The sequence below is a fragment of the Neolamprologus multifasciatus genome, chromosome 23 (assembly GCF_963576455.1).
Source record: "Neolamprologus multifasciatus chromosome 23, fNeoMul1.2, whole genome shotgun sequence".
Taxonomy (NCBI): domain Eukaryota; kingdom Metazoa; phylum Chordata; class Actinopteri; order Cichliformes; family Cichlidae; genus Neolamprologus; species Neolamprologus multifasciatus.
The window spans coordinates 15,866,914-15,893,308 of record NC_140460.1 but is presented as its reverse complement, the minus strand read 5'-3'; the positions used below and the strand labels follow the sequence as shown (position 1 = coordinate 15,893,308).

At 38.4% G+C, this 26,395-nt stretch overlaps 2 protein-coding genes across 2 annotated transcripts in view; one reads left to right on the top strand and one right to left on the bottom strand.

The window, feature by feature from the left end:
- Nucleotides 1-26,395, top strand: part of s100p (S100 calcium binding protein P) — a 320,093-nt gene that overhangs the window by 188,310 nt on the left and 105,388 nt on the right. The window lies entirely within an intron of this gene.
- Nucleotides 1,421-19,298, bottom strand: LOC146491282 (protein shisa-like-2A). Its single transcript, XM_085150774.1, has 3 exons — nt 18,854-19,298; nt 12,905-13,041; nt 1,421-9,174 (listed from the first exon to the last, which is right to left on the bottom strand). The coding sequence occupies exons 1-3, from the start codon at nt 19,033-19,035 to the stop codon at nt 8,987-8,989; spliced, it is 507 nt and encodes a 168-aa protein (XP_085006900.1). The 5' UTR covers nt 19,036-19,298; the 3' UTR covers nt 1,421-8,986.

Genomic DNA, 26,395 nt, shown 5'->3' with positions numbered 1-26,395 from the left:
ATCCATCGACCTCTGGGTTATGGGCCCAGCACGCTTCCGCTGCGCCACTCTGCTACGATCCGATTAAGCAATATTAACAGGCTGAAGTATATTGTGTGATCTGAATTGCTGTTAATTAAGAAAATATATAGTCTCTCTGTCTATATATATGATTACATATTTTCGCTGCTAATATGAAAGATAGAATTTTATTTTATTTTTTTACATCGTGCTCTTATATCAGAGTTTTCAAGCGATCAATAGCAGCAAGACAAAGACAAAACAAATCGTTAACAACTGCTTTGTGTTTATTGAGTTTCTACTAATTATTTTCAAATGTTGTGAGGCGACTATCAGAAGTTTTGAGATAATCTTTTTTGTATTATGAGACAAAGGGGCAATTTAAAATGAATTCAATTAAATGTACGCATTTTTCTATGAATATTTCGGAATAGCTTCACAGATGCTGCTGAATTGTGCAAATAAACTAAACAAACAGATCGATATATGAAGTACCTGCATCTGGCTGCCTGCAGAGGTTCAGTGCAGATGACACTAAGATGTTCCAGGTTTTTCATTATTTTTTTGCCTTCTTCTGGCTTCACATCCCGGAGATAAACACAGTCTGTCTTTTTCACTTTTTTCCTCCTTGTGTCAGATTGTGGCAGCATAAAAGTCACACAGTCGCCTGGTGTGACAGAGCTTAAAAGCTGCTTGGATCCTTCAGAGACCCGTGACTGGCAAAGTGAGTGTCTTAGAGTCAAAGGAGCTTGCAAAGAAAAGTGTCTGGACTTCTTTAAGTTACTTGAAGACGTTTCATCTCTCATCCGAGAGGCTTCTTCAGTTCTAAGGTCAAATGGTGGAGAGTCCCAGATATAAACCTGGTGGGAGTGTCCCCCCACAGAGGGACAAAAGGACCCCCTGATGATCCTCTAATCGCCTGAGCCAAGGTGTGGAACTGGGTGTGGGTCCCAATCAGCCAGAGTTTCGGGTGAGTTCATTGTGAAACCTGGCCCCACCTTATCATGCGAATTCCTGAGGTCAGATGGCCCAGGGTGTGAGTGGCCGTTAAGGCGTCTGGGAAGGGATCTCAAAACTGGATTATAGATGGCAGAGAGTTGGTGTCGTAAACCACCGCCTCTGTTCAAAGATGGTCGCTCACAGTGGACATAGATGGCTTCTTTCACTCCTCTTTCAAACCATCTGTCCTCTCTGTCCAAAATGTGAACATTGGCATCCTCGAAAGAGTGTCCTTTATCCTTAAGATGCAGATGGACAGCTGAATCTTGTCCTGTGGAGGTGGCTCTTCTGTGTTGTGCCATGCGCTTGTGAAGTGGCTGTTTGGTCTCTCCAATGTAGAGGTCTGGGCATTCCTCGCTGCACTGTACGGCATACACCACATTGTTTTGTATGTGGTGTATGGTGTATATTGTTTTGTATTTTGTCCCTCTGTGGGGGGACACTCCCACCAGGTTTATATCTGGGACTCTCCACCATTTGACCTTAGAACTGAAGAAGCCTCTCGGATGAGAGGTGAAACGTCTTCAAGTAACTTAAAGAAGTCCAGACGCTTTTCTTTGCAAGCTCCTTTGACTACAATGACCTGGATGACTGAGAACCTTCACAGACATACTGAGTGTCTTAGAGTTCTGTGTTTGCAGCTGTGTGTAACATTAGTAACCTCATTTGAGCAATTCTTGGTCTTCAATAAGCTGACAGGAAATGCTGTAGTTCCCACACAGGGCTGGAGTCACCAATGGCCCCGGCCTTGGAGATGTTCTGTATTATTGAGTTTATGTTGTTCTTTCATGTCCTTGTGCCAGGCTAGCTCTGCATGTACCCAGTCAACATTATTTATTATCAGCCTGTGTGCTAAGAAATCACCTGTTATTGTATCAGGCTGCTGATTCTTTAATGACAAAATAGAATCCTCTTCAGGACATTTTGTTTCCCGTGAGGAAGCTCAAATCAAGCCTTCGATCTTGTTTTTGAGTTTCAACATCATGGGGGTGTTCCATAATTTTAAAGAAAGGCAGAAAGAAAGAAAGGGTTTTCAGTCACACTAGCAGCTCTGTGAGACTGGGCATAGTCCCAGCAGTGAATCTAGCATGATAACATACAGATTAGACAAATGGGAATGTCATTTGTTTTGCAGGTATTTTGTCATAAACAAAATCACTGGACAAATTGAATTTCTGACGTGATGATAGTGCTAGACAACAAAGGAGACAAGATATTGTTACAGTACCAAAATAATCCACAATATACATAAAATCAATTTGATTTCAGTCAGCACTTCTGCACTCAAAAGACTATATTTTATATCTGATCTGCAGTGATCTATATTTGGAAATGGTTTATTCAGAGACTTACAGAGAGCACAGCTGTTTCTGGATAATAGAGTCTATTTTTGTTTGCTCATAGAAGCAAGACAACAGAGCAAATCAGGCAGGAGTGATGACGGATTTGACCTTAGTGAAGTGAGTACATACATTAAAAGGAGGGTCTGGGGTAAAGTTGGGTTTTAAAGTGGGTTGCCGATACAGCATAACAGCATTGTAGGCTAAAGAGTTTAAAATATCACACCCTATATGAGCCTATAATTGCCAGCTGTTTAGAAGGGAATTATGTGACATAGCACTGAAGTGAACTGCTGGGATTGCAGTTGAATGTCGCCATATAATTTGCTGGTGAGCTCAGGTAAGGTCAACACCTCTTGCTCTTTGGTCCTTAAACTATTTCTAAGCAGTTTTTGCAAGTGTGGCTAAGAGAGGTCAACGTTTGCGGAGTGCTGGTGTCTTGAAGGTGGAGGTTGTCCCTAGGTCTGTAACAATGCTTGACTCAGCTGTGAAAAACTGGAGGAAAAAAGGACCCTGCGTTTGCTTTTTAATTCCAGTTTATTTCAAAAATAAAAAACACCCACAAAAAACAGTTAGCAAAGTCACTACTTATGTCTAAAAGGCCACACGTTTTATAACCTCAATCAAAGAATGGTCATCAGGACAAAACAGAACTTGCTGTTGGAAAGTCTTTGTAATGATGGGATACCTATAGCAGTGGAAAGGACTGAAAAAGAGCAGTACTGACTGTCTGGTCAGAACACAAAAATAGTCTCCCCAGCATTTTGTCAACCCAAATCTCTTCCTTTGTTTGTTTCATTGTGATGTTACTAGGAGAACATTTATTAAAATGACTCATGCCTCTCCTTAAATTCATTAGACCCACTTATTGGATAAGTGCTATGCCAGAGAGCAGTGCCATCCCACACATCCATCCATCCAGTGTGCTGACCTGCCACAAGTCATTTACAAATTACACCATGGCACTATAAAGTAAATTCATTCAGTCCTACACACACCATACTGTCTTTATGAATCAGTATTCTATATCTGATACAGCAGCTCCTCAGTCCTGCGTTATTGCTTCCTTTACTTTCTTTTTGATTAAGCAGAATTTCACATTTCATTGTTTATTTTCATCATCATTGTATTACTTAACCATCTGCGTGTGGCTGGAAATTTAAAGTGCTGTGAGTTCAAATTGTGTCTCTGTACACTTCCAAGACCGATATAATTTCATGGAGAGGCCTCTTTCAACTTCTTGAGATTTTGTTGTCATCCTTCACTACAATTGGCTCATCTGTTTCGAAACAATGAAACCAGTGATGGGTTTAATTTGAATTCCCCGTCGGACTGACATTTTACACTGTTCGAGAAATAAGCAGAAAGATCATTTTTATGGAACCTTAAGTACACTTCAGGTTAATGCTATTACTTAAATAAGATTGAAGATGAATTTGAATATGAAACCTTTTCCCTTGGTAGTTTTGCAGTCGGCGTAAATGATCAAACTAGCGCTTCCTGCAGGAGTAAGCCTCAGGAACAAGAGTACACTATGACTCATTTCAGATCTGCCACCTACTTCCTCTCCCTACATTTGGTGCTAATTATGTATCCAAGTGAAGGATCTGACATACTAAGTGCTGTTCCAAACCAACTAGGCTTCAGACTGGTCTCAGTACGGTAGCTTCAAATTACAAGAGAACAAGTGAGCACTACCTGTCAAGTGTACAGCAGCAGTACCTTAGAGGGTATTGCCTCAGTGGCAAGCTGCTGTACCCAAAATGAAATACTTCATTTTCTGAGTGTTTTTAAACAGCCTCAAAATGAAACATCTTTTAATTATTGTGATCTCAAAAGAAATTCACTGCAGTTCTTTGGCTGCATCACCTTCCACATGCAACACTTTTCATTCCACTAGTGAAACTACACTGCACACTTATGACAGTGTTGAACCTTCATCCCCGCTAAACATCACATACTGTCTGGAAGCCTCCAAAAGATCAAAGCACAAGCATGAAACCGAGCGGCTGTGCAATGCCTTATATTAAAACATATAAACTAAAAATTACCATTAAGTAAGGCATCACTCAAAAGATTTGTAACACCTGCTCACTGTCACGATCCTGGGTCTTATGACCCAGCGTTTTGAGTTTTAATTCATTTTGATGTTTATAGTGTATGTTTAAGCTCATTAGATTTCTATGTTCATTTGCTTATTATATTCCCCTTGTGTTTTCAACCCTTGTGTTAAGTCTCCTTTATCCTTCATGTGTTTCATGTCTGTTTCTTATGTTGTCAAGTTCATGTAGTCATGTCAGTGTTTCATTGTTTCCTATTTTATTTCGAAAGAGGTCCTGTGTTTCGGTGCTCTGTTTTGCTCTTTCCCTGTGGGCGTCGTTATGTTCATGTTGTGTCTACTTTGCCTTTCTGTCCCATGTTTCAGCTCCCTATGTTCTGTCTCAGTTGCTGTTAAGTTTACATGTTTTGAGTTCAGTCAGTGTGTTTCCTGTTTTACTTCGAAGGTCCACGTCTCATGTGAGTGTTTCTAGTTTTGCTTCCCTTGTCTCGTCCAGCCTGATTACTCCCAGCTGTGCTCTCCTTCTGTGTCTCATTCCCTCGTTATCCCTCTGTGTATTTAAGCCCAGTGTTTCTCTTTGTCAGTGTCGTAGTCTCCCTCATGTCTGTGTTTCCTCTGTGTGTTAGTTATCCATGTCCCAGTTAAGTTATATTTTTCGTGCCATTCTGCAATAAAGTAGCTTTTTGAATTTAATTCCGGTGTGGTGAGTTTTGCGTTTGGGTCCTTCTCCTGCCTGGACACAGCCGAAACATGACACTCACTCAGTTTTTGCTTTCACTACTTTAAGCTGCTGCTCTTTACCATCGTCCCGGTCTCTCAGATTAGCTCACCACCTGTTTGATTTCACTTATTTGACTAACCTACAAGAATGAATTTTAACTATAAGATGTTTATATATTGATATTGTGGGTCGTGAAAAAGTGCCTCATTTAGCCTAAATGATAGCCCGTCTTGTAAGACCACCAAACTCATGGCACCATAATTACTATCAGATGGTAAGTAAGCAAAAGGTAAATAGGTCTGAACCATTTCAAGAACGTTTGTTTAAAAGTAGTTCCAAAAATCATCAAACAGTGTGATAAAACTGGCTCTCACATCACTACAGGAAAGAAAGGTCTGAATTTCCCCCTTTTTCCATTTTTGCTGTAGATAAGAGGATAAATTCATTTCAGTTACCAGCATCAGAAATCACCAATTAAATTTACCCCAGGTAAGAGTCGATAAGCAGATAAGCAGCAGACACATCAACATTAATTGTCTGGAATAGACTGTGGCAATCAGGCAAAATAAAAATAAATAAATAAAAGGAACACCATGAGGTGAACACTACACCAGTGAAAATGGTCTAATGAGCCGAAATTGTTGTATTTGTAAGACACAGAGAAGATGAAGATGGTAGTGTGGCTTTTGCATTGAAGCCTGGATGAAGAGGCTCAAGTTTGACTGCTTTAAAAATAAAAACATTTGTGGCTACATTTGAACTGTTTTGCACAAATTTCATATTCATACACATACATTTAGGTATAACTTGAAACCATAAACTGCTACTAAAATATGCGCTTGGATTGCAGAGGACCAAGAGTTTGCTGGAAAGACATTTGGAGTCTTGATGGTGCTGTTGCAAATGTAAAGAGCGGGGCTCTCTTCTGACATGTGGTTTGATATGAATGACTCATAAAAACATCCTATAATAGGGAGTAAATTACCAGTGAAACTCCAACAGCAGCTCCGATGCTTCAAACTATAAAATATTCACGATGAGCATTGAAAAAAGTATGTTGAAAAAGAGTGTAGTAAGTTCAAAGCTATGTAATAAAAGCAACAAACAGTATGCACACACACACAAACACACACATATAGCTTCATAATCTTTAATAACTTATTTATCAGTAATAGGCACTTGAGCTGCCAAACATTTTTCTGTAAGTACATTTCAACAATAAGAACGATTTATTGTATGAGGTCATTAATAAGCCTGACATCTATTATTTAAATAAACTGACCAGTTGCATTAACATGAAAACCCACAACTACAACATGAAGCTGATTTATTTTTCTTTCTTTCTTTCTTTCTTTCTTTCTTTCTTTCTTTCTTTCTTTGCAAAGTAAACACAAACTGTTCCATAATGTGAACGGGAGATATACAAGTGGGTTTGAAATTCCTCCAGATTCTTTTCACACTCAGCAAAGCACAACAACACTGATGGATTAAAACGCGGCCAGACGTAGTTTTCATTCCTACAGCTGACTCAAAAGCACTGAAATTACAAAGTCAAATCACATAATTCAAATGTTTTGGATTGAAAACAAATAAAAACAGCAAACATAAAGGCACATAAAAAAAAAGAAAAATCCGTAGCTTTCTTTTCATTTGGTGGTTGCTGAACAAAGCACAGTGTACAGTTGGACTGCTTTAAATGCAGTTTTAACACACCCTTGCTCTCCTCTGCTCTGCAGTGGCAGCTGCCAGAGACACACTGCTGCCATTCGAGCTGGACTGCCAGTATCAACCACATGCATGGTGCCTACTTTATACTCCAGTATTTCAGGTCTGCATGGATGGCTATAGTTTCTTGTACAACACAAAGTAAGAGGCTGCAGCCATGCTAACAGCTCTGTGAGCCTGAATTTAAGGCACAGCATTGTTGTGAGACAGGTGCTAATACTACTGTAACATGCTCACAATGACAACGCTAAGGTGTAGTTGCTAAGAAAGAATAATGATCACCAACTGTTTTAGTTTGGCTTGTTAGATAGCACTAAATATATGCATACAAAACAAACCAATGTAGCCCCCAGAGTGAACATTTGACCTGATACTGGTGATCGATCTTCGGAGTGTTGTAGACATTTCCTTTAAAATCACAAATGTTAATCTGTCATGGTTGTTGGTTTTTGTTACATCTTATTTTTTCTTCGCTTTGTTGTCCTGCAGTTCTCTTTGTCTGTACTTTGTTTCTTTGTGCAAATTATTTGCGTCTCTTTCAGCTGTCTTGATTCACTTCACCTGTGTCTTATTGTCACTTTCCTTTTTGTGCATTTAGTCTGTATGTTTCCTTCAGTCATTTTATCTCGCTTTGGTTCTTTCTCTTGTCGCCATTGTTTTATTCTTCTTATTACTTAACTTTGTCTTATCCTATTTTTAAATAAACTTGGTCTACTATCATTCAACAAAAAAGGAGAAAAAGGCCAAACAAAAAATGGAATTTCTCATTTGCAATAAAAATGATATTTTTTTCTTTCAAAGAGCTCTGTCTTTATGAAAGCCTGATTGGGAGTGGCAGGAGCAGCCATTGCTGCTGCACTGTTCAGACATATACGCACCCGGCCATTCTTTAGTGACAATGCTGGGGACAACAACATTTTCAAAAGTGTGGTGGTTGTAATGGTTACGCTTCACTACAGTAAACAAACACAATGCTGACTGGCAAAAGTGCAACACGTTTTTTGAACATACTGTTTGGCAAGAATTGCACATGTACTTTAGTTCTCATAGTTGAGGTGATGGTTGTAATGTGTTAATGTTCCATGAGAGAAATTGGCATAAAAGTAACCCATGTGTGAAAGACAAAAAACATTTTAAGAGATTGACAAAGCCAGTAATGTTACCTGTCACATGCTTAAAAGGACTTACAAATAAAAAATGTCTAAAATGTGTAAAAAAAAAAAAAAAAAAAAAAAAAAAGCAGACACGATTCGGTAGCAGTGACATGCTTCGGGTTCATTTTAACTCAGAGTTCAAGCCCTCTCTTTATTGAATGTCTCTTCACACTGTGCTCACTGAGTTTAGAGCCACCGCGTTAAATGAGAAGAAATGGCTCAAATAAATCAAACACACAGCATGTGGGCAAACTTAGTGCGCCCCTCGCCCCCACCCCAAACCCCCGTTATTTAAATGAGTCAATGAGTTTGTTTGTGTTTTCACCCCTCAAGGTCCATGTTGGGGTTACTTATCATTTAAAGAAATGTATTAGAAGTAAGCTCATCCATCTAAAGCCATTTCAAACTGTGGATTTTAAATAATGTGCAATCAGCATTTTTCAGTAAATATATTCTTTTGAATACTCACTGCTGGTGATTTGCCAGCATATAAATATTCAACTATCCATAAAGTAGCAGCCTGTAATTGTACTGTTTAGTTGTATTCCTTCAAGCAGACTATAATGCCTTTTGGGACAGGCAGCAAAATAATGATTTCCAATCAGAGGTTTTGCTGTCTCTGTTGATTAAGTGGAACAATAACTTCTGGGTTTCAGTGCAACACATAATAGTTGTGACTCTTCAAACTAAAAGTAATACATGCAAAAGGTTACGCCATCAAAATCCCATATGCATCTTTGGCTACATTTTTAATCAGCTGAAACCTTTTCAGTTTGTTCTTTTTCTAAAACAGGAATAATTTGTCTCAGGGCTCAAACAGAAATGTTTGCATTTGTGTTCTGTTGAATCAAACATGACAAAATGTAATTATGTGGAGATCAAACTTCAGCTCAGCCTGGATTGTTATAATGCAGAAATAATGCCGTTATAATGCCGCCTACCTGTGGTGACAGGTAGGCGGCAAAGAAACACCAAGAAATAACTCTGGCTAAGCAGGACCCTCCACTTTGACAGACGTAACCGTAGCCAAGAAACAACGTTGGAAAAGGCGGTCAGGGTCCGGGGGTTGGTTGTCACAGTCCAGCCTGCCTCTCAGGAAATGTTTCCTGAGGCCTTGGGGACCAGGTGGGACACTGCTGTTACTGGGCCCTGGTGCTTGTGGGCTAGATGTAGAACCTGGAAGAAGAAGTTCACGGACAAGAAAAGATAAGGCTTGTGGTTCCACTTAGTACCATTTACTATGATAACGCTGATGATATCTGTAAAGTGAAATCAGAGATTACCTGTTCACCAGGAAAACAAAAACTAACACAAGATCACACTTTCAGCATGATGAGGTAACTGTCCATAATATTGCATGGATACTGGCTGTCAAGAAGAATGACCAAAATGCATGATCACTTAGACAATCTTTATTTAAGCATCAGTTTTCTAAGTGATCCAATTTAGGGTCACGAGGGTGCTGGAGCCTACAAAGAGCAAGATGCCCAGGACAGATCACCAGTCTTCAGAATCACCCATTAACCCAGCATTCATGCCAGATTTCCCGACATGGGAGGAAGAACATTCAAACTTTACACAGAAGAGGAGTTTTTTGTTGGATATTGCAAATTCATGTGTTTTCTTTGCTATTTATGTGACACAGCATTTGAAAAGCCAACCAAAGACATGTTTGTTATCCTAACTTCAAATTTTATTTGTTACATGCACAATCTGCAGTACAACATGCAGTGAAAAGCTTGTCCGAGCAGACAGGCTGCAGGCGTGGCCACGACATCTCAGGTCTACCCAGCTGCTGTAGAGATCGTTGTGTGTTAACGCAGTGTGTCAAACTGGCAACGACTTCACTGTCCACAATCACTCTCACAGCTATGTCCGAAAAATATGGCTAACTGAACACTTGATGACGCATAAACTGCAAATAAACAGCACATTGTTTTGTCTCAGATATTCCCCTGCTCAGCACAGGCACACATATCTTGGGGAGTAACCTGTTGAGTCAGCCAGACAACTTTAACACTATGTGAGTTGTGATCAGTGGACTGTTTCTTGATAACCCAGTGGCATTTGTAATTAGAAGTTTGGTCATTTACAAATGTGTTACAAGTTACTATTTATCTCTTTGCACTGTTACTAAACCACAGTAATTCAAAGAGTTTACATAGTGTGACATCTTCAAGTTACAAATTCATGGAAAATAAAGAACGAAATCTGTTTTCACATGCTGTTTTTCAAATTGTGGACTTCAACCTTGGCTAATGATAAACTACCAGAGAGTATTGGGAACATCTTAATCCCCCATCTCACCCCATAATGTTAATCTTGTTTGAAATGTTAAGCCTTAAATTGAGCTTTCCGACTGAGTTAGGTTATACGGCCTCTACAGATATCACTATAAAATGCAAATATTCCTTTTTCTGACTGCAATGCCACCTGTGTAAAGTGAGTGGACGGACAGAGTTTCTGATATACTTTTTGAATGCCCTGCACACCCACACCAGTGCTGTCAATTACTCTGGCAGACTGGACCTCCATTCAAGTGGAAGATTGGAATTACACGATGTCCCCAAACTCCATCGGCCAATTATAATGACAGCATTGTCTAACAGGTGCAGCGGGGTGAATGAAAGAGCAGGTTGTAGATGTTTGTGAAGACCTGTGCAGAAATCTAATGAGGCAACTCGATTGAAAACAGCATTAAAGATATTTAATAATTTATATGCATGGGCAAAGCCGAACAGCACAGGAGACAGGGGTTACACACTTTGTGCACTTTGCGTCTGCTTGTGGAATTAAAGCTTTGTTTGGAGCAAATGATTAGAATGACAACATGTCTCTTAAATTCAGAACTCCATCCCCATTGTTTCTGACCTTAAATAGGATTGGAGACAGGTCGCTTTAATATCTGAGCACGCACACAACTAAATCTTCAAAGGGACTGCTATAATGCACACAAAAAGTTCAAACTAAGCATCTTAGACCTGCCAAATCAACAACAGGGTTCAAACAACGATGAACATATCAACTCATTTTGAGTAGAACAAAACAAAAGACATTAAAAACTATGAAATAACACATAGGAAACAAAGTTTTTAAGAAAAAGTGTGACATATTTTAAACAAAAACAGTCCATAAATGCTTGCACATTAGATACATGCACATTAGTTAATCTGGAAAATTTCAGGAAACTAAAAGCACAGATGCAAAACTATCAAGAAGTAGAAAAGAAGTGCTAAGACCAAGGAAGACAGGAAAGAGATATTAGATAGTGAAAACCTGATACCTGCATGTGTATTTTCCACCCTGAAGCATGGAGGAGTGTGATTCATGTGATTATGGATATCTGGTTTAAGCAGCATATTTTAATTCGCAGCAGACACTGATTAACATGTCTCCAAAATTGGAAGCAGAATTATGCCAATTTTTTTCAATATACTGTTTGGTCAGAAGGTTTTTTGCATATTTCCTGAATATGAAGGGAATGCTTTAAGCTGAACAAATACATTTACAATAACAACACCAGCTACATGAGCTGGAGTCATCACAAAAACATGCAAGTCTAATAAAGCATGTGAACAGAAGAAAAAAAGAACTTGACTTAACTTCTGTCTTGGCGATAAAGTCTTTTATTCACTCTATTTTCAGTTTGTTTTTATGTCTAATAAATAGTGGCATGAACATGTAGGTCATTATTAATTAACTGTCTGTTTTCTGGTCCTGCATGCACAATAAGAATGGATTTACCAGAACCTCTATTAAGGACAGCACAAGTCTTCAAAAAAAATTGCTGAAGACAGCAGTGAGAGGTAAAGCTGTGAGTCATAAAATCAAAACAATGTGCACAGTGAGACTTAAAAGCAATCTAGAGCTGCAGAGCTGTAGTCACTGCATCAACTTCCACTTTCCATACAAGTCTGCTCCCACAAATAAAAAGGTGATGACAAACTGTACCAGTACCAGGCTGTTTCTCTTATTATACTGTGGCCATTTCTCAAACAGCCCACATAAAAAAAAAAAAGAAGCTCTGACTTATCTTTCAAAATATCCACCCAAACCCTCCCTGAGTCAGTCACAGCTCCACAATTGTGAGGCACAACATGGAAACCGTTTTACTGACACTTAAAATCATTTGGAAAGAAAGCCAGACAGAAAACCTGTAATTGCCCAAACACAAACTTGAGCCAAATCAAAACTGAATTGGAGATAGCGGTTAAAAAACACCTGCTCTAAAACATTTCAAGCACAGCTCCACCAAATTTAATGCAACAGAAGTGAAAATACCACACACAAACATTTCTATCTAGTACAAGGCTGCCTCTTCACTCAGCAACAAAGTTCGGCTGTCTTGTCAAAGAAGGTTTTCAAGTTTTTTTTGAAAGGAAATCATATCAGGTTATTTTAGTATTCCTAAATGCTGTGTTCTTGGTTTTTCATTCAAAATACTTCTTTGGAGTAGCACACTGTAGAGGTCACAAATTTGAGATAAAACTTTTGAAAATTCAACTGTAACATCCACCCACACTCTGTGGCTGATACATTCTACAGTTTAATGCTTCAGTAATTAAGAAAAAAAAGCAAAAGGTTTTGTTTCCAGATCAAGAAACGATCCAAAGCAAAGCATCTCTCATTGGTTGAGTAGTAATAACTTTTGTGCTTATGAATATGTTCATCAGAAGTCTTTTGGGATTTTTTCTTTCTCATCAAGTAGATTAATAATGTCTATAATAAAACAAAAAGACTGGCCATAAACCAAGGCAAGGCAAGAAATGAGCATTATTTTAATAATAAATAGAGAAGATACTAATTGACGTATTTCAGCACCTTTGGCTATGACTTTGTCAGAGGCCCAGTTCTACTTAACTCTGTGTATTTTATTGATATGTTAGCAGAAAGTTTCACTCTGTACCTGGTGCTCGCAGCGGCAGTCCATTGTCCAGACCTCTGGGTTTGGTGGTGATGAACAGATAGCAGAGGACACACAGAGTGATGATGAAGGCGAGAAGAACCACAGCTGCTATTGACAGACCCATGAGGGCTCCGAGACTAGAAGACACAGAACAAAGACACGCCAGAAAAACACTTCCTGGTTACTGTAGCTCAGAGAGGTAACAATATAGCTGATGGCTAGAAATGTACAGGATGAACAACATCAGGCTTTCAATTTTGGCTCATCCATGGTTACCCAGTTCACACAAACTACCAGACTGCTTGTTTTGTTCGCCAGTCCTGGTAACAAATGTTGCCATTGTGCTCATATGTGAGGAAAGTTAAACAGAATACAAACTCCTAAACTAATGTCGCTTGGCACACTGAGTAAGCTGAGATGTAGAGGAGGACAAGGACCATTTACTAGGAGCTCCCCTACAACAAAGTACAAATCATTAATTTCTGCTTGTCTGGTATGTGTACACCTTACCAAGAGTCACTGCTTGAAATTTAGCACTGTCTGTTCTTTTTTATATTTTAAATAAGCAGACAGTTGTTGTAGTACACCTTCACAATCATCCCTGCTTCTTTTCACTGCATTTTGAACACCTGCTATTTTACTTTCGCACAAATATGGATACAGGTGTTTTGCTTTAAGCACCTGGATGGAGTCTCATGAAGGTCAGAAATTTGAGTTTGGACCACTGTAGACTCCTCAGCCTCATTTTCAGCTCATTCGGTTCTCATACCAACCTGGCAGCAGATCATTATTATTAGGCACTGATGCTACGTGTGCTACGGTTTTGTTAAGTGTCAAACTGTGGGTTCAGAATTTGGCAGTTTTGAATATTTGCACATTGTTTTAAAAATGTATGTAATTATGAATGCAGAAACAAATTGTTAGATTTAAATCCACAATACAAAACTATCTGGAAAGCATATGGTTGACTCTGTTCATCTGAATGTAACATTTTCAACAGTACAGTTTGGACTGTTTATAAGATTGGGGAAACCTGCAGTCAGCTGAGACTGAAGAAGTCACTTGGATGTTTCTCCCATTGAAAACGTTACATCCAGATGAACAGAATCAACTTTTGGGATTTACTTACCTGGATGATTGAACATACATCAAAATATCTGGAGAGCATCTAACTGCTAATGGCTTGTTTTTTCAGTGTGACAATGGTCCCAAACAACTGCCAATGCCATAGAAACATACCTGAATAGAAAAACCAATAATAGCCTCGGCAGTTGTTTGGGATTTACTTACCTGGATGATTGAGCGTGAATCAAAATATCTGGAGAGCATCTAACTGCTAATGGCTTGTTTTTTCAGTGTGACAATGGTCCCAAACAACTGCTAATGCCATAGAAACATACCTGAATAGAAAAACCAATAATAGCCTCCCCATGTCATGACTGAGGGTCTAAGACCTTGAGTTTTACATTTTTAGACTTCTTATCTTGCACTCCAGTGGACTTCAGGTAGCATGAATGAATCATTTGGCTTCAATGCTATGGTTCATAACTCTTACACTACTGACATATCCCATAATTTTTTTTCAATCCTCCTTAAGTAAATCAATGTTGTCCCTTTTGTCTTTTCTATTTGTGCTCTACTTCCAGTGGTACAGGATGTTTTTCTTAGTGAATGGAGTGATTTTCTTTTTTTCCTTTATTTTTTTTTGGCCTTTTTCTTAATGCATTCTGTTAAGGTAAGGACTTATTGAACGAATCTGAACCTATTATGAGGCACAAGCACAGTGAAAAAAGGACTAATTCTGCGAAACAGCAAATGCAATAAAATTCATTCATTCAGAATACATGTAGCCTCTGCTTATGCACGCTATAAAGTAGTGACTCTGAATCTCAAACTTAACCTCACAGCACTGTTAATATCAGTACCATGGTTAATAATAATGGATTGGATTTCTATAGCACTTTTCAAGGCACCCAAAGCGGTTTACAATGCCACTATTCATTCACTCTCACATTCACACACTGGTGGAGGCTGCTACAGTTGTAGCCACAGCTGCCCTGGGGCAGACTGACAGAAGTGAGGCTCACACCAGTAGGCGGTAGGATAAAGTGTCTTGCCCAAGGACACAACGACCAGGACACAGAGCCCAGGGATTGAACCGTCGACCTTCCGGTTATGCGCTTCCCAACCCGCTGAGCCATGGTCGCCGCTGGTTAAAACCAGTTATGAGGTTACTGAGGTCTGGACCTCACAATTAAAGTTTTTTCAGTAAAAACTGCTGTGAGGTGTTGACTTTGATGGAAAATACGACATTATAACTTATGAAAATCAGAAATACAATGTCTTAAATTATTAGAATAATTCCTTAAGATCATAAGACCAAAATGTCCAACATCAGAAATGTATATGCATTTATACAGGCAATACTTTGCTTGGGCTTCTTTTTCACAAATTATTCGTGGCAGTTCTGAGGTGTTACTGAACCTCGGGTTAAATTGATATGGTACCAGCCTTCAGCTCGTCTACATTTATGAGTCAGGTGTTTTTCATCTTCCTTTTAACAATACCCCACAGAGAATTGAAAGGGTTCAGGTCCTGCTACTTGGCTGGCCGTGCACAAGCACAGTAATAACATGGTCAGCAATGGCTGGAAATGTCACACTGGACTTCAAACAGCTTAGATTCAGTGCCTTTTCCTCCAGACTCTAGGATTTCCATAGGATTTCCAAATTTAATCAGCCTGCCCAAATTCTTGAATAGATTTTTCTTGACAGTTCTCAAGGCTGCGGTCTTTCCTGTTGCTTTTGTACATTTTCCTACCAACGTTCCATTAATGTGTTTCAATACAGCACTCCACAAACAGCTAGCCTTTTCAGCAATGACCTTCTGTGGCTTACCCCCACCCCCACCCCTGCAGAGCGTGTCAGTGAGCATTAAATAATTAACCGAAAGATTCTAATGTTTACCTCTGCCGATCCATAGAAGCCTCACCTACCTTTTGTCCAAACTGTCTGTTTATTAGTAGCAGCCAGTAAGAGTAAGGCCTTAAAGGGGGGAGGAGCTAAAATGGCTCATTGCAGACAAACGTCGAACGGAAAGGCAGCATCAAACCCAAGAGTGCAAGAATGAAAATGTGGAGTTGAAATTAGCATCATATGTCCCCTTTAAGTTTGTTTTTATTTATGTTAGTTAACGGCATAGCAGGAACTCTCAAATGTGTGGGATTGCACGTGTTGCCCACCCACCAGGCTCTTGCAGCAAATCACCACTGGAAGGTGGCAGTGACATTTTATTTACTATTTGGGAGATGCATTTTCCATGTTAATGTAAAAAGTACTAATGCAAAATCCACATGATAAACCCAGTTTTGATGCAGAGTCAAATAGAAATAATAACTTTTTAAAAAAGCAAAAAAGAGCTGCCTCTAAAGCAAGGATGTCAAACTCATTTTGCACTGTGGCCCACATACAGCTCACTTTGATCTTAGGTGGGCTGGACTTAAGATCAAAGGGAAACTCCCCTTTCTCTCGGTGTACGGAGGTTTAGCTGCACTTTAATCTCTGAGACATCGCCATATAAGAAAAAGAAGTCGACAGAAGTGCAGTGTCAACTGTATGATAAAGAAATGCTATTGTAGTTGATAAAATTAATCTGTCTGTGCAACTCTTTGAGCTTCAACTGAAATCAATGCGTAGAGAAAAGGTTCTGGTAGTTCATTTATTGAAGCAAATGATTTATGTAAATATTTATATATTTTATTTATTTGTTTCAATTTGAATACACTGTACATACACAATGTGTATCTATTGTTTTTTGTTAATTGTTTATCTATTACTTTATTACTGTTAGTGTGTATAAATTGAAAGTGTTTGTCAGCAGAACAAGCTGTAAAGTTTATGAAAATATTGGAAAAATGTATGCCCTCCTTCACGTTTTCCAAAGATGTCCAGCGGGCATCTTGGCCAGGCTTTTTCTGGCCCCCAGGTCTTACGTTTGACACCTCTTCTCAAAACTTTTCTTTTTCAACTGAATCACGTATTTAAAAACATCTTTGGATGCATCCCTCGAAACCTGAAAAGGTGCCTCTCAGTTGGAAACACTGTTTATGCAGAACATTTATAGTTAATTAACACTTTACATAATTAATTGCAGCATTATGAAAATGCCAGTATATGTATATATGCTGTGTATATGCAGGCAGAATGTGAGAACTGATGAAAATCATCATCTTTCCTAATTAAAATTTTACTTTACTGTCTGAGAATCCAGAGTGTAGAATGTACTTGAAGTAAAAAATTAAAAAAAATTAAAAGAAAAATCACAGAATAGAAGCCTGATTATTATTCTCTGTTCTCTCTCCCACACTAAAGACTACAAGCACATTTACTACATTCTCAAAGGAAGGAACAAGATGTCCTAAACATTAGATCTTTGAGTTGGTAGAATGATTCAGATATGAGCAGCAGAGTATGTGAGTTATGCTCTCTGTTTCCTCCATGATGATATGAATGCATACTCTGTGGCTTAAAAGCGTTAAAGCACCAGTGTTTCACTGAAATTCTTATTACATATAATGACATATAATGATGCAGAGTAGGCATCTGTTGGCTAGTTTCACTGACCTTAACTCCCACAGACATGAAAGCAAGGATAGATTTTACACATACACAGCTACTGAGATTTTTGTGCGGAATAGGTATGTTGCACTCTCTTTTGATGATGTTCTTTTCCAAGGTTTAGGTATGGGAATCTCCCCACTGTCGAACAATGGAGGATAATGTAATATTTTACTGTCAAATATTTTAAAAAAGGAAATAGAAAAATAATGGGCTATGAAATATGTTACATTAATTTTGAGAACAAAATAAGAACATAATCACAAATCTTAAATACCCAAAATAGGAAAACTGAAACATGACAACATGGCCCCTCTACATCCCCTACTGGCATTGCAAGAGTGTCTAGGTGCTTGGGCTTAATTGACGATTGTCCACAACTTGAATTGCCTATGGCAACTTAATATGGCTACCATGCCATGCCAGTCATGCTCTCTTGGTTTTAACTTGCAGTTGACACAAAGCCCCTGTTTTCCTCCAGGGTCAGCATCCATTTTATGTTGTGGCTTATGAGTCATAACACAAATTGCAGAAATGATCCAATTATGTATAATAACCCTGCAGCAAATTTTGGTTTAACCATATCTCTTGAACATCAAGCATAGAGGGGCCCCTGAGCACAAAAAGCAAAGCAAAACAAACAAACAAACAAACAAACAAACTCAACAGTTCTCATTTACTGTTTCAGAAGTTACATCAGATTTGAACATTTACACTTATATTTTTTTTTCTTATATTTTTATTTCCGTGTTTCGGATTTCAGTTTCAATTCATTTACTTTAAATGATTAATATACAGTATGCGCGTGCATGCGTGAGAGCAGCGCATAAGTCATCAATTTATCTTCCATCATTTGCTTGCTTGTTTGTGGTACACCTCCATAATTTCCTCTGCACCGTATTGCAGTTAAAACTTCAGATCCATTGAAATTCGTCTCTGCGCTATTAAATCGTTCTAAAGGTTACCCGTGTTCTCTGTCTCAAAACTCCCTCTAGTCTATAGTCTCTCATTATAACAGCCAATTACCATGATTGGAGTTAAACAGACACGAGACGCAAAATGTCATCAAGTTGGCTCTTAAATACAAAGCACTAATAAGAACACTAAATGATTCTGCGCTTTTCAACCCATGCACGCGTTTACCTTATATTTCCCTCTGCGGTTCTGTTTAATCCAAGAGATGCCAGAAAACTGGCATCGCATGCTTCCTGCTCTCACTGCGCTCTGGAGATTGCCTGATACATGTTGATTTACATCAATGTCATGTACCATCTACAAATCTGAAAATTCTATGAAACACTCATCAGTGATTTAAGAGTTTACACGCTCTTACCTCAACCACCACATGTATCCATATTCGTAAGGGAAAAAGCTGTTGGGGTCAGCGCAGCAGTACTTCAAGTCACTGAACCCGCAGCAGTAGAGTGCCGTGGTGTCACCGTCCGCTTTCGGACACGTGAAGTTCTCCACGAGCACGTTTTCTTCGGTGTAGTAACTTTCGCAGTCCGAACTCATGTCAGACGTAAACTGCGCGCACTCGGAGAGCCAGATGCGCGGTGATTAAAACCCGGTTTCATTCCGTCCATTTCCCACTGCCGCAACTTCTCATCACCGTCAAACAGTGTGATCCAGACGGTGCGCCGCACTCCCACTCCCTCTCTATCCCCCCCCACCCTGTCGTCATGGTACACAGTGCATTCGTATAATCCATTCCCCGATATCTTTAACTAATCCATGTTAATGATCAACTACATTACCTAAATGATAAATTTGGAAAGATTTACCTAATTAAGTTGCAGTATGCATTCAGGAAGCAGGCAGCTGTTGACCACATATAAAGACAATTCAAAGCTGAGGGCTCATGGCACAGGTGACAATCAAGTGCGCCAAGCACGTGCCAGATGCATTTCTCTTGTCATCTTGCGACCATAAGCACAGTGGTGCGCTAGGTGAATTGGAAACAATGCATTAACGTACCTTTAAGATGTGGCAATCATGACCAATCTCCTTCTTACGGCTTTCCTGGTCTGGAAATGACGTGTGAAAGCGTTTTAAATCAAATTAAATCTATCATTTTATTATTTTAACATGAAAGTAAAGCACGATAGCGCTAAGATACCAAAATCTCTTCTGTAAAAGTGCTAAAGAGACCAAGGTCACAGGGGCGCCTCCAGAATTTTGTTTATAGGCGTGCAGATATGGGGTCCCTACAAATATTATGGTGGTTTAATAAAAAATTAAAAAAAAATTTTAATAAAAAATTTCCAGTTTTATTATGCTGCTGTCAAATATAGGTTACTTGAAAAATGTGGCAAAAAAGAGAAAAATAAAATAATTATACATCTAGTTTATTTCCTGCTATTAAAATTAATATCATTATAAAAGTCACCTTTAATAATGCTAAATTGTATCGAACATTTAATATTTTAAAACTGAAGTGCTGACTTGTGTGACATGGTGTGTTATCCAGCTGGAAGCAGCCATTATGAGCTGGTAAAATGTGGTCATAATAGGATGCACATGGTTTACAACAACACTGAGACTGTGCTCTTCAAACCACGATTCATTGCAATTAAGGGGCGTCAAAGTGTGCAGAAAAAAAAAAATTCCCCACATCACAATCAGCGGCCTGGATTGTTGACCCCGGGCGGGTTTGGTCCATGGATTGACGCTGTTGTCTGTGTTGTCAAGCCTACTATCTGCAGCAGTCTTTTAATGTCCATTTTTATTTGGCCTCTACCCACTGCAGACTCAGGCTTCTGTTTGTGGCTGACATGGTCTTTTGTGTTTTAAGCCCATTCTTCACAAGACTGGATGGATTTTGCATGTGGAGAACCTTTTCTGTTCAGCACTTGAACTTAACTTTCTGTCAGCTCCAACCAGTCTGGGCATATTTCCAATGACCTCTGTCACCTTTTCTTTTCTTGACAATCCACAAAACTGATGATTTAACACACCATACAAAATTGTCACTGTTACGTCTGCTTCCCAGTGGTCTCTTGTTTTACTATGTGTTATATTTGAACCTGCCTTTTGTCTCACTTTTTTTTTGTCTTTTCAAATTTTAGCAGATCTGTATGTGCCATGACTAAAATGTTGGTTCATTCTGACACACTGATGATCCCTTATAAAAATTTCCATGACTTGAAAAAAAATGGAAGGACTGCAGTCCCACTCTACATCCTGAGTTGATTTAAATGCTGTTACTATCTATTCTCTTTACTTCTTCACTCTGAATGGAGACATGAGAGACAGCAAGTGATTTCTTTCACAGCTACAAGTACTAGTGATGGGATTTCCGGCTCTTTTTAGAGATCCGGCTCTTTCGGTTCGGCTCACTAAAAAGAGCCGGCTCTTTCGGCTCCGAACCGGCTCTTCAGGTTGTTTTGTTGCTTTAATTAATTTATTATTAACAATAATATAAAATTATGCACAAACGGAATTACTAACGTAAAAAAAGTGGTTTTATTTATATATGTTTATATATAAATATATGCGGTGGCCCCTAGAGACAAAACACGTACAAACTCCAAAACACATTTTTAGCATGAACTGAACTTCCAAAGCAGAGCTACTAGATCACTTACATTACACAATTGAAAGCATGTGTGTATTGTTTGTGTATTTATACACAGGCACTCATATATATTCAAATAATTTAAAAACAATGTTCATTTACCTGTTACTACCACACACCAAATCCGGTCGTTGGTACTTGCTGGCTTGTGTAGCCACTAGGTAACAAAAGCTCAACACTGCGCCTAGCATCCTGGAGCACTTCTGTTGTCTTTTGTACGTGTTTTGAGTTTTTATGTGCTTCTGAATTTTTACGTGCTTCGGAGTTTGTACGTGTTTTTACGTGTTTTGGAGTTTTTACGTGTTTTGGGGTTTGTACGTGTTTTGGAGATTGTACGTGCTTCAGGGTTTGTACGTGCTTCAGAGTTTGTACGTGATTTGAAGTTTGTATGTGCTTTGTCTCTAGGGGCCACTGTAAATATACTTTTATTTATTCACTCCACATAAAATGTAATAAATAAATCATATAATACAAAAATCAACTATTCACAATTCAACTTTTAACTATTTAAATTTTCAGCTTTTTCCTTTTACAAATTTAAAGTGAAACAACACAAAACACTGCAAACACAATTAAATATAAATTAAAATATGAAAACAAAAGGAACATGCATATTCTCTGTCATATGGGCCTGCATGAATAAACTTTCTGAATCCTTTATCATCTGCAATTGAAAATAGTTGTGGATGATTACTATACCTTTCTAATGTGACGTTGTTGTCCCTGGCTCTCTTTCTCTCCCTCTGGCTCTGTTCCTGTGCTACTGAGTGTACCTAACGCCCCTCTATCCACACATCAATCCATTTTCTTAACTATTTATCTAATTCAGAGTCATGGGAGCCGTAATTGGACTTAAGACAGAAATGCTCTCACACACACCTATGGTCAATTTAGAAAAATCACAAATTAGCGTAACAAGCATATCTTTGGAGAGTGGGAAGAAGCCGAAGACAGAGCACATGCAGGCACAGGGACAACATGCAAACTCAACACAGCAACGTCCAAGCTAGATTCAAACCCAAGACCTGCTGATGTAAGGCAACTGTCATTTCTGCACTGAATAAAAAATGAAAACCACTCCAATGCTCCAGCTCAGTCACTTTAGTCTGTTTTTCCTCCTCGTCGAGCAGAACAATCCTTTAGAAATCAAGTCAAACGCTTCACCTTTAACCCTGGAGAACCCATGGGGTCAGATCCGACCCCATCGGTTTACTAGGGAAATCATGGGTTCTCCAGGGTTAAATACATTTGACTGATTAAATTAATCATTAATACACATTTTAAAGTACAGAATTTGCATCCATCTACTCATTCACGTTTATCTTTATTTGTACAATTTCCTGAAGCCTGATATCAGATCTAGGAAATAATATTTTATAGGTACACTTCTAGATGAGATACCAGACCATTGGACAGTATTTTGGAAAAATTATATGACTAGAACTTTATGTAAGCTTCATACTTTTGTGATCAACATTTGTTTGTTTTTTTAACATTAGTGACCAAATGCTAAATGAACACTCCTGTGATAAACTTTTAATACAGTAAAACTCACATTATCTTGAGGCATTTGCCTTCAAAATGATTGGAAAGGCACGAACATGGTCAATAGGTGCATTTATTTGTTTTACCCTCAGACTTTTATACAATCCAACTGATTTTGGGAGATGACTCATCCACTCTTTGCCATTAGAAAGACTGCAGTTTTATGAAATTTCTCCATTGGCTTTATTTTTAAACATAATTTCTAAATCCATCTTATATTGAGTCCTTTCTATGAACCCAGCAGTTATTGAAGATCTCTGTAGAGATGGGAGAACCTGTTGTATGGGCGACCAACTCGGCTGCACTTATCAATTAATGGCCAGACAGACGGTTGACAAGAAAAAGTATATAGAGCCCACTCAAAGTCTGCCAAACATCATTTCAAGGACTCAAAAAACACAAAAACCAGATAAACACAGACACACACACACAAAGAACTATGTGCGTCAAGCAAAGCATACTGGCAACATGTGTTATGGGGGCTTTTCTCTGTGGTAGGTACAGACAGATTGTTCAGAATTAAGAGACAAATACTGGAAGAAAACTAACTTTAAAAACATGCTCCAAAACAGCAACGTTCACTCTTTATCACAACAACAAGGTCTCTGTTTCTACTTGTTAAGATGTGCATGGAATTAAATCCAGATATGAAACAAACAAACAAAAAAAAAAGCAGGAGGACAGAAAAAAGCACATCTTTTTAAAATTGATATGAAGTCTACTATGAGGAGTCCGTAAGGATAAAGACAAACTAAATCCAATTAAGTTCTTAATCATTTAACAAACACAAAAGAGGGCTTAACAGGAGTGAGGAGAAGAACAGGATGATTTATACATATGAGAGTAATCAGGGAAATAGAGACAGCAGGGTAAGGAGACAGCTGCATTAAATCAAGACCACTTGTTTGCAAAAGAGTGAGCCCCCTGGTGGGCTGCGAAGTTACTGTAGGTGGGCCACAGTACTAACAGGAATTCAGTTTAAAATGACTCACAACTATGTACAGTGAGATATTTATCTACTATTAATATATATATTGATTGATATAAAAAATAAACAAACTGTTAAAAGGAGGTGGTAAATTTATGACATTACTCATTACTCCGATTCTAAATTTGCTGCTGTTATATTGAGGTTTGTGTGTAGTAACAGACGGGTCACATAGTGGCCTGGGTAGCATTAGCAATTTATAGCCAACAGCCTGTGTTGTTTATGTTTTTTGAATAAAAAAGGCAAAACATCAGTTTCACTTGTCTTTTAATTAGAGTGAAGATTTAAGACTGGGTAGGCCGCATGGGACTTTCTGGTTCTTGAGTGGCCCACAGCACTCTTGACTTTGGGGATGGCTGATCTAAACAATGGGACAGGAAGCAAAACACATAAAATTAAAAAATAAATGATTGATAACACTGATTGCTTATTTTATATCACATTTCTTCTCTGCTTGAGCACCCAAAGTGATTCATACTAAAAGCCTCAATCAGCCATTTTCACTCATACAAGTACTTTCTTCCATTCCTAAGTGCTTTCTATCTAACATTCCCACTGTGATGAGAAACTAGGCATTCAGTATCTTGCTGAATACTTGAGCAACACCTGTGTTAGGTACAGGCTGGAACAGACTGGCATAGAACCACTAACCTTCTGATTAGTGACTCTACCTTCTGAGCCACAGCCACGTTGATACCAAATAAGGAAATGCTGAAACATCAAATTTACATACAGGATAATGCTCAAACAGAACAGAGGGCAAAGAATACTATAGAACTACTGAAAAAATCAGAACCTAACAAAAAGCAAAACTGTGAACAAAGAATTTTGAAGCATTTTGAACAGCTTGCAGGTGTGATATTAGATTACAGCCATATAAACATATAAAGAGATGCAATAGTCTAAACGAGAGGAAATAAAAGTGTGTATTACTCTCAAAGTCATGTGGTAGGAGGAAGGCTTTGAGCTTAGTGAGGAGCCTTAGTTGAAAGAAGTTTGTCTGAACTACAGAGCTAATCTGTTTATTAAATTTTAAAGCATGGTCAAAAATCACAATTCCTTGTAAGTGGATGACAGAAAGAGGCTAAGAGACTGTTTTGATGAGAGTTGTTATACAAATGTGTCTAGCCTACATTACAATAGACGATCTCTTAAGATTTTTTGGACCTGAATAAAAGAAAGGTCCTGTCACATCCAAGACCACTGCATTCCTTAATATATGCTCCTCTGAAGTAACAATCTCAGTGAAACACTCATTAAATGACTTTTAACTTGATAAAGAGGGTCAAACTTTATGGATTTTTCTATATTTTCTTTTACTGACATAGTGTGATAATTAGCTTTAAGAGTTTTAAATAATGAGTCAGCATATGTACAAGTAACGCCTTTGAGCCAAAATGGGTTTGTTTTTTTGCTAATCTTGTCACACAGCAGCCCAGTTTTTAAGTCTTTTGTTTTCAAGAGGCAGCCAATCAGAAGAAAGCTGAACTAAAAGGAGAGGTGTCATAAAGAAAAATGAGCTGAAGCTACTTGTTTCGAACAGGAGAAGTGTACAGCTTCTCAAAGGTCCATTATAGTACAAACATGGGCTGCAACTAACTGCAAGAGAACCCTCACAAGACTAAAATATGTAAAGTAAAAAGGAACGGCATGAACTAAACTAAAAGCAATCAGTCATTATCAAAGACAATGGTAAATAAAAAAAAATAAAAATAAAACATAAAATAAAAATACATTTTAATTTGAATGATATCAGCACTTGCAGCTTGTAGACACCTTGTACCTCTCAGAGGGTAAAAGCTACCTCAGCTCCTTGTTCTACACTGAAAGACTAGATCGTCTCAGGGTTTAAAAATAAGTGAAAGAACTTTAAAATCAATTGGCAGCCAACCAACTAACAAAGGACATCGACTGTGTAAATTGTGCTCTCCAGTCTGTTGTGAACCTGTAAATAAAATTTTGCCGCTGTTCTGCTTTATCTGAGAATTTTATTACCTCCAAGCTCTGATGTCTAAAATATGTCTAAAAAGAGCATTGATTGGTCTTATGTCACGAGGACCCAGGCGCATAAAGCATTGGATCAAAATATGATGTACTGCCAGTGCTAATGGTAAAGGTTCAGAGAAAAGCCAAGGCTTTTAAGCAATGATGACATTTTATTTATTTATTTTTGTTGTGCATTTGGCTTTATGTATGTACTAAAGTCAGCTACTTTGACCCTGCCACAGCACTCTGTGCAACGGTCTGCTAGTATTATACCATCATTTTGTTTCAAACTTGGCTTCAGTTTGCATTTTCATGCTTTAGCTCATGGAAAAATATTGTGTAAGTGTAGGCAAACAGCATAATTATAGTCTTTGACATAACATCAAGTCCTCAGTCTTCAAATAACCTTTGTAAATAAGTGAGACCTCAGTAGCGTATAAAAATATTCAGTTTCCAGTCCCTACACTGTTTAGTTCAAATCAGTAACGCTCACCTCAAAATCCTAAAACTGGTTATCATGCAGGAACGTTTACATAAGTCATGGAAATGTGAATAAAGTACTTAATGAATTAATAACGTTACCATATAGAGAGCAAATCAGTGAGAGGGTCTGATAACATTTTGCGGCAGTATTCATAACGCTGATCATCCTGATGGGGGCACCATACCTAAAGGGCAAAATTTTGCATCCGTGTGCTGACACAGTCGAAGTGGATAAGCTTGATGGTGTTTGGTGTTTTGATGTTAAAGAAATTCACTGTTATAAAAATAAAAGAAAG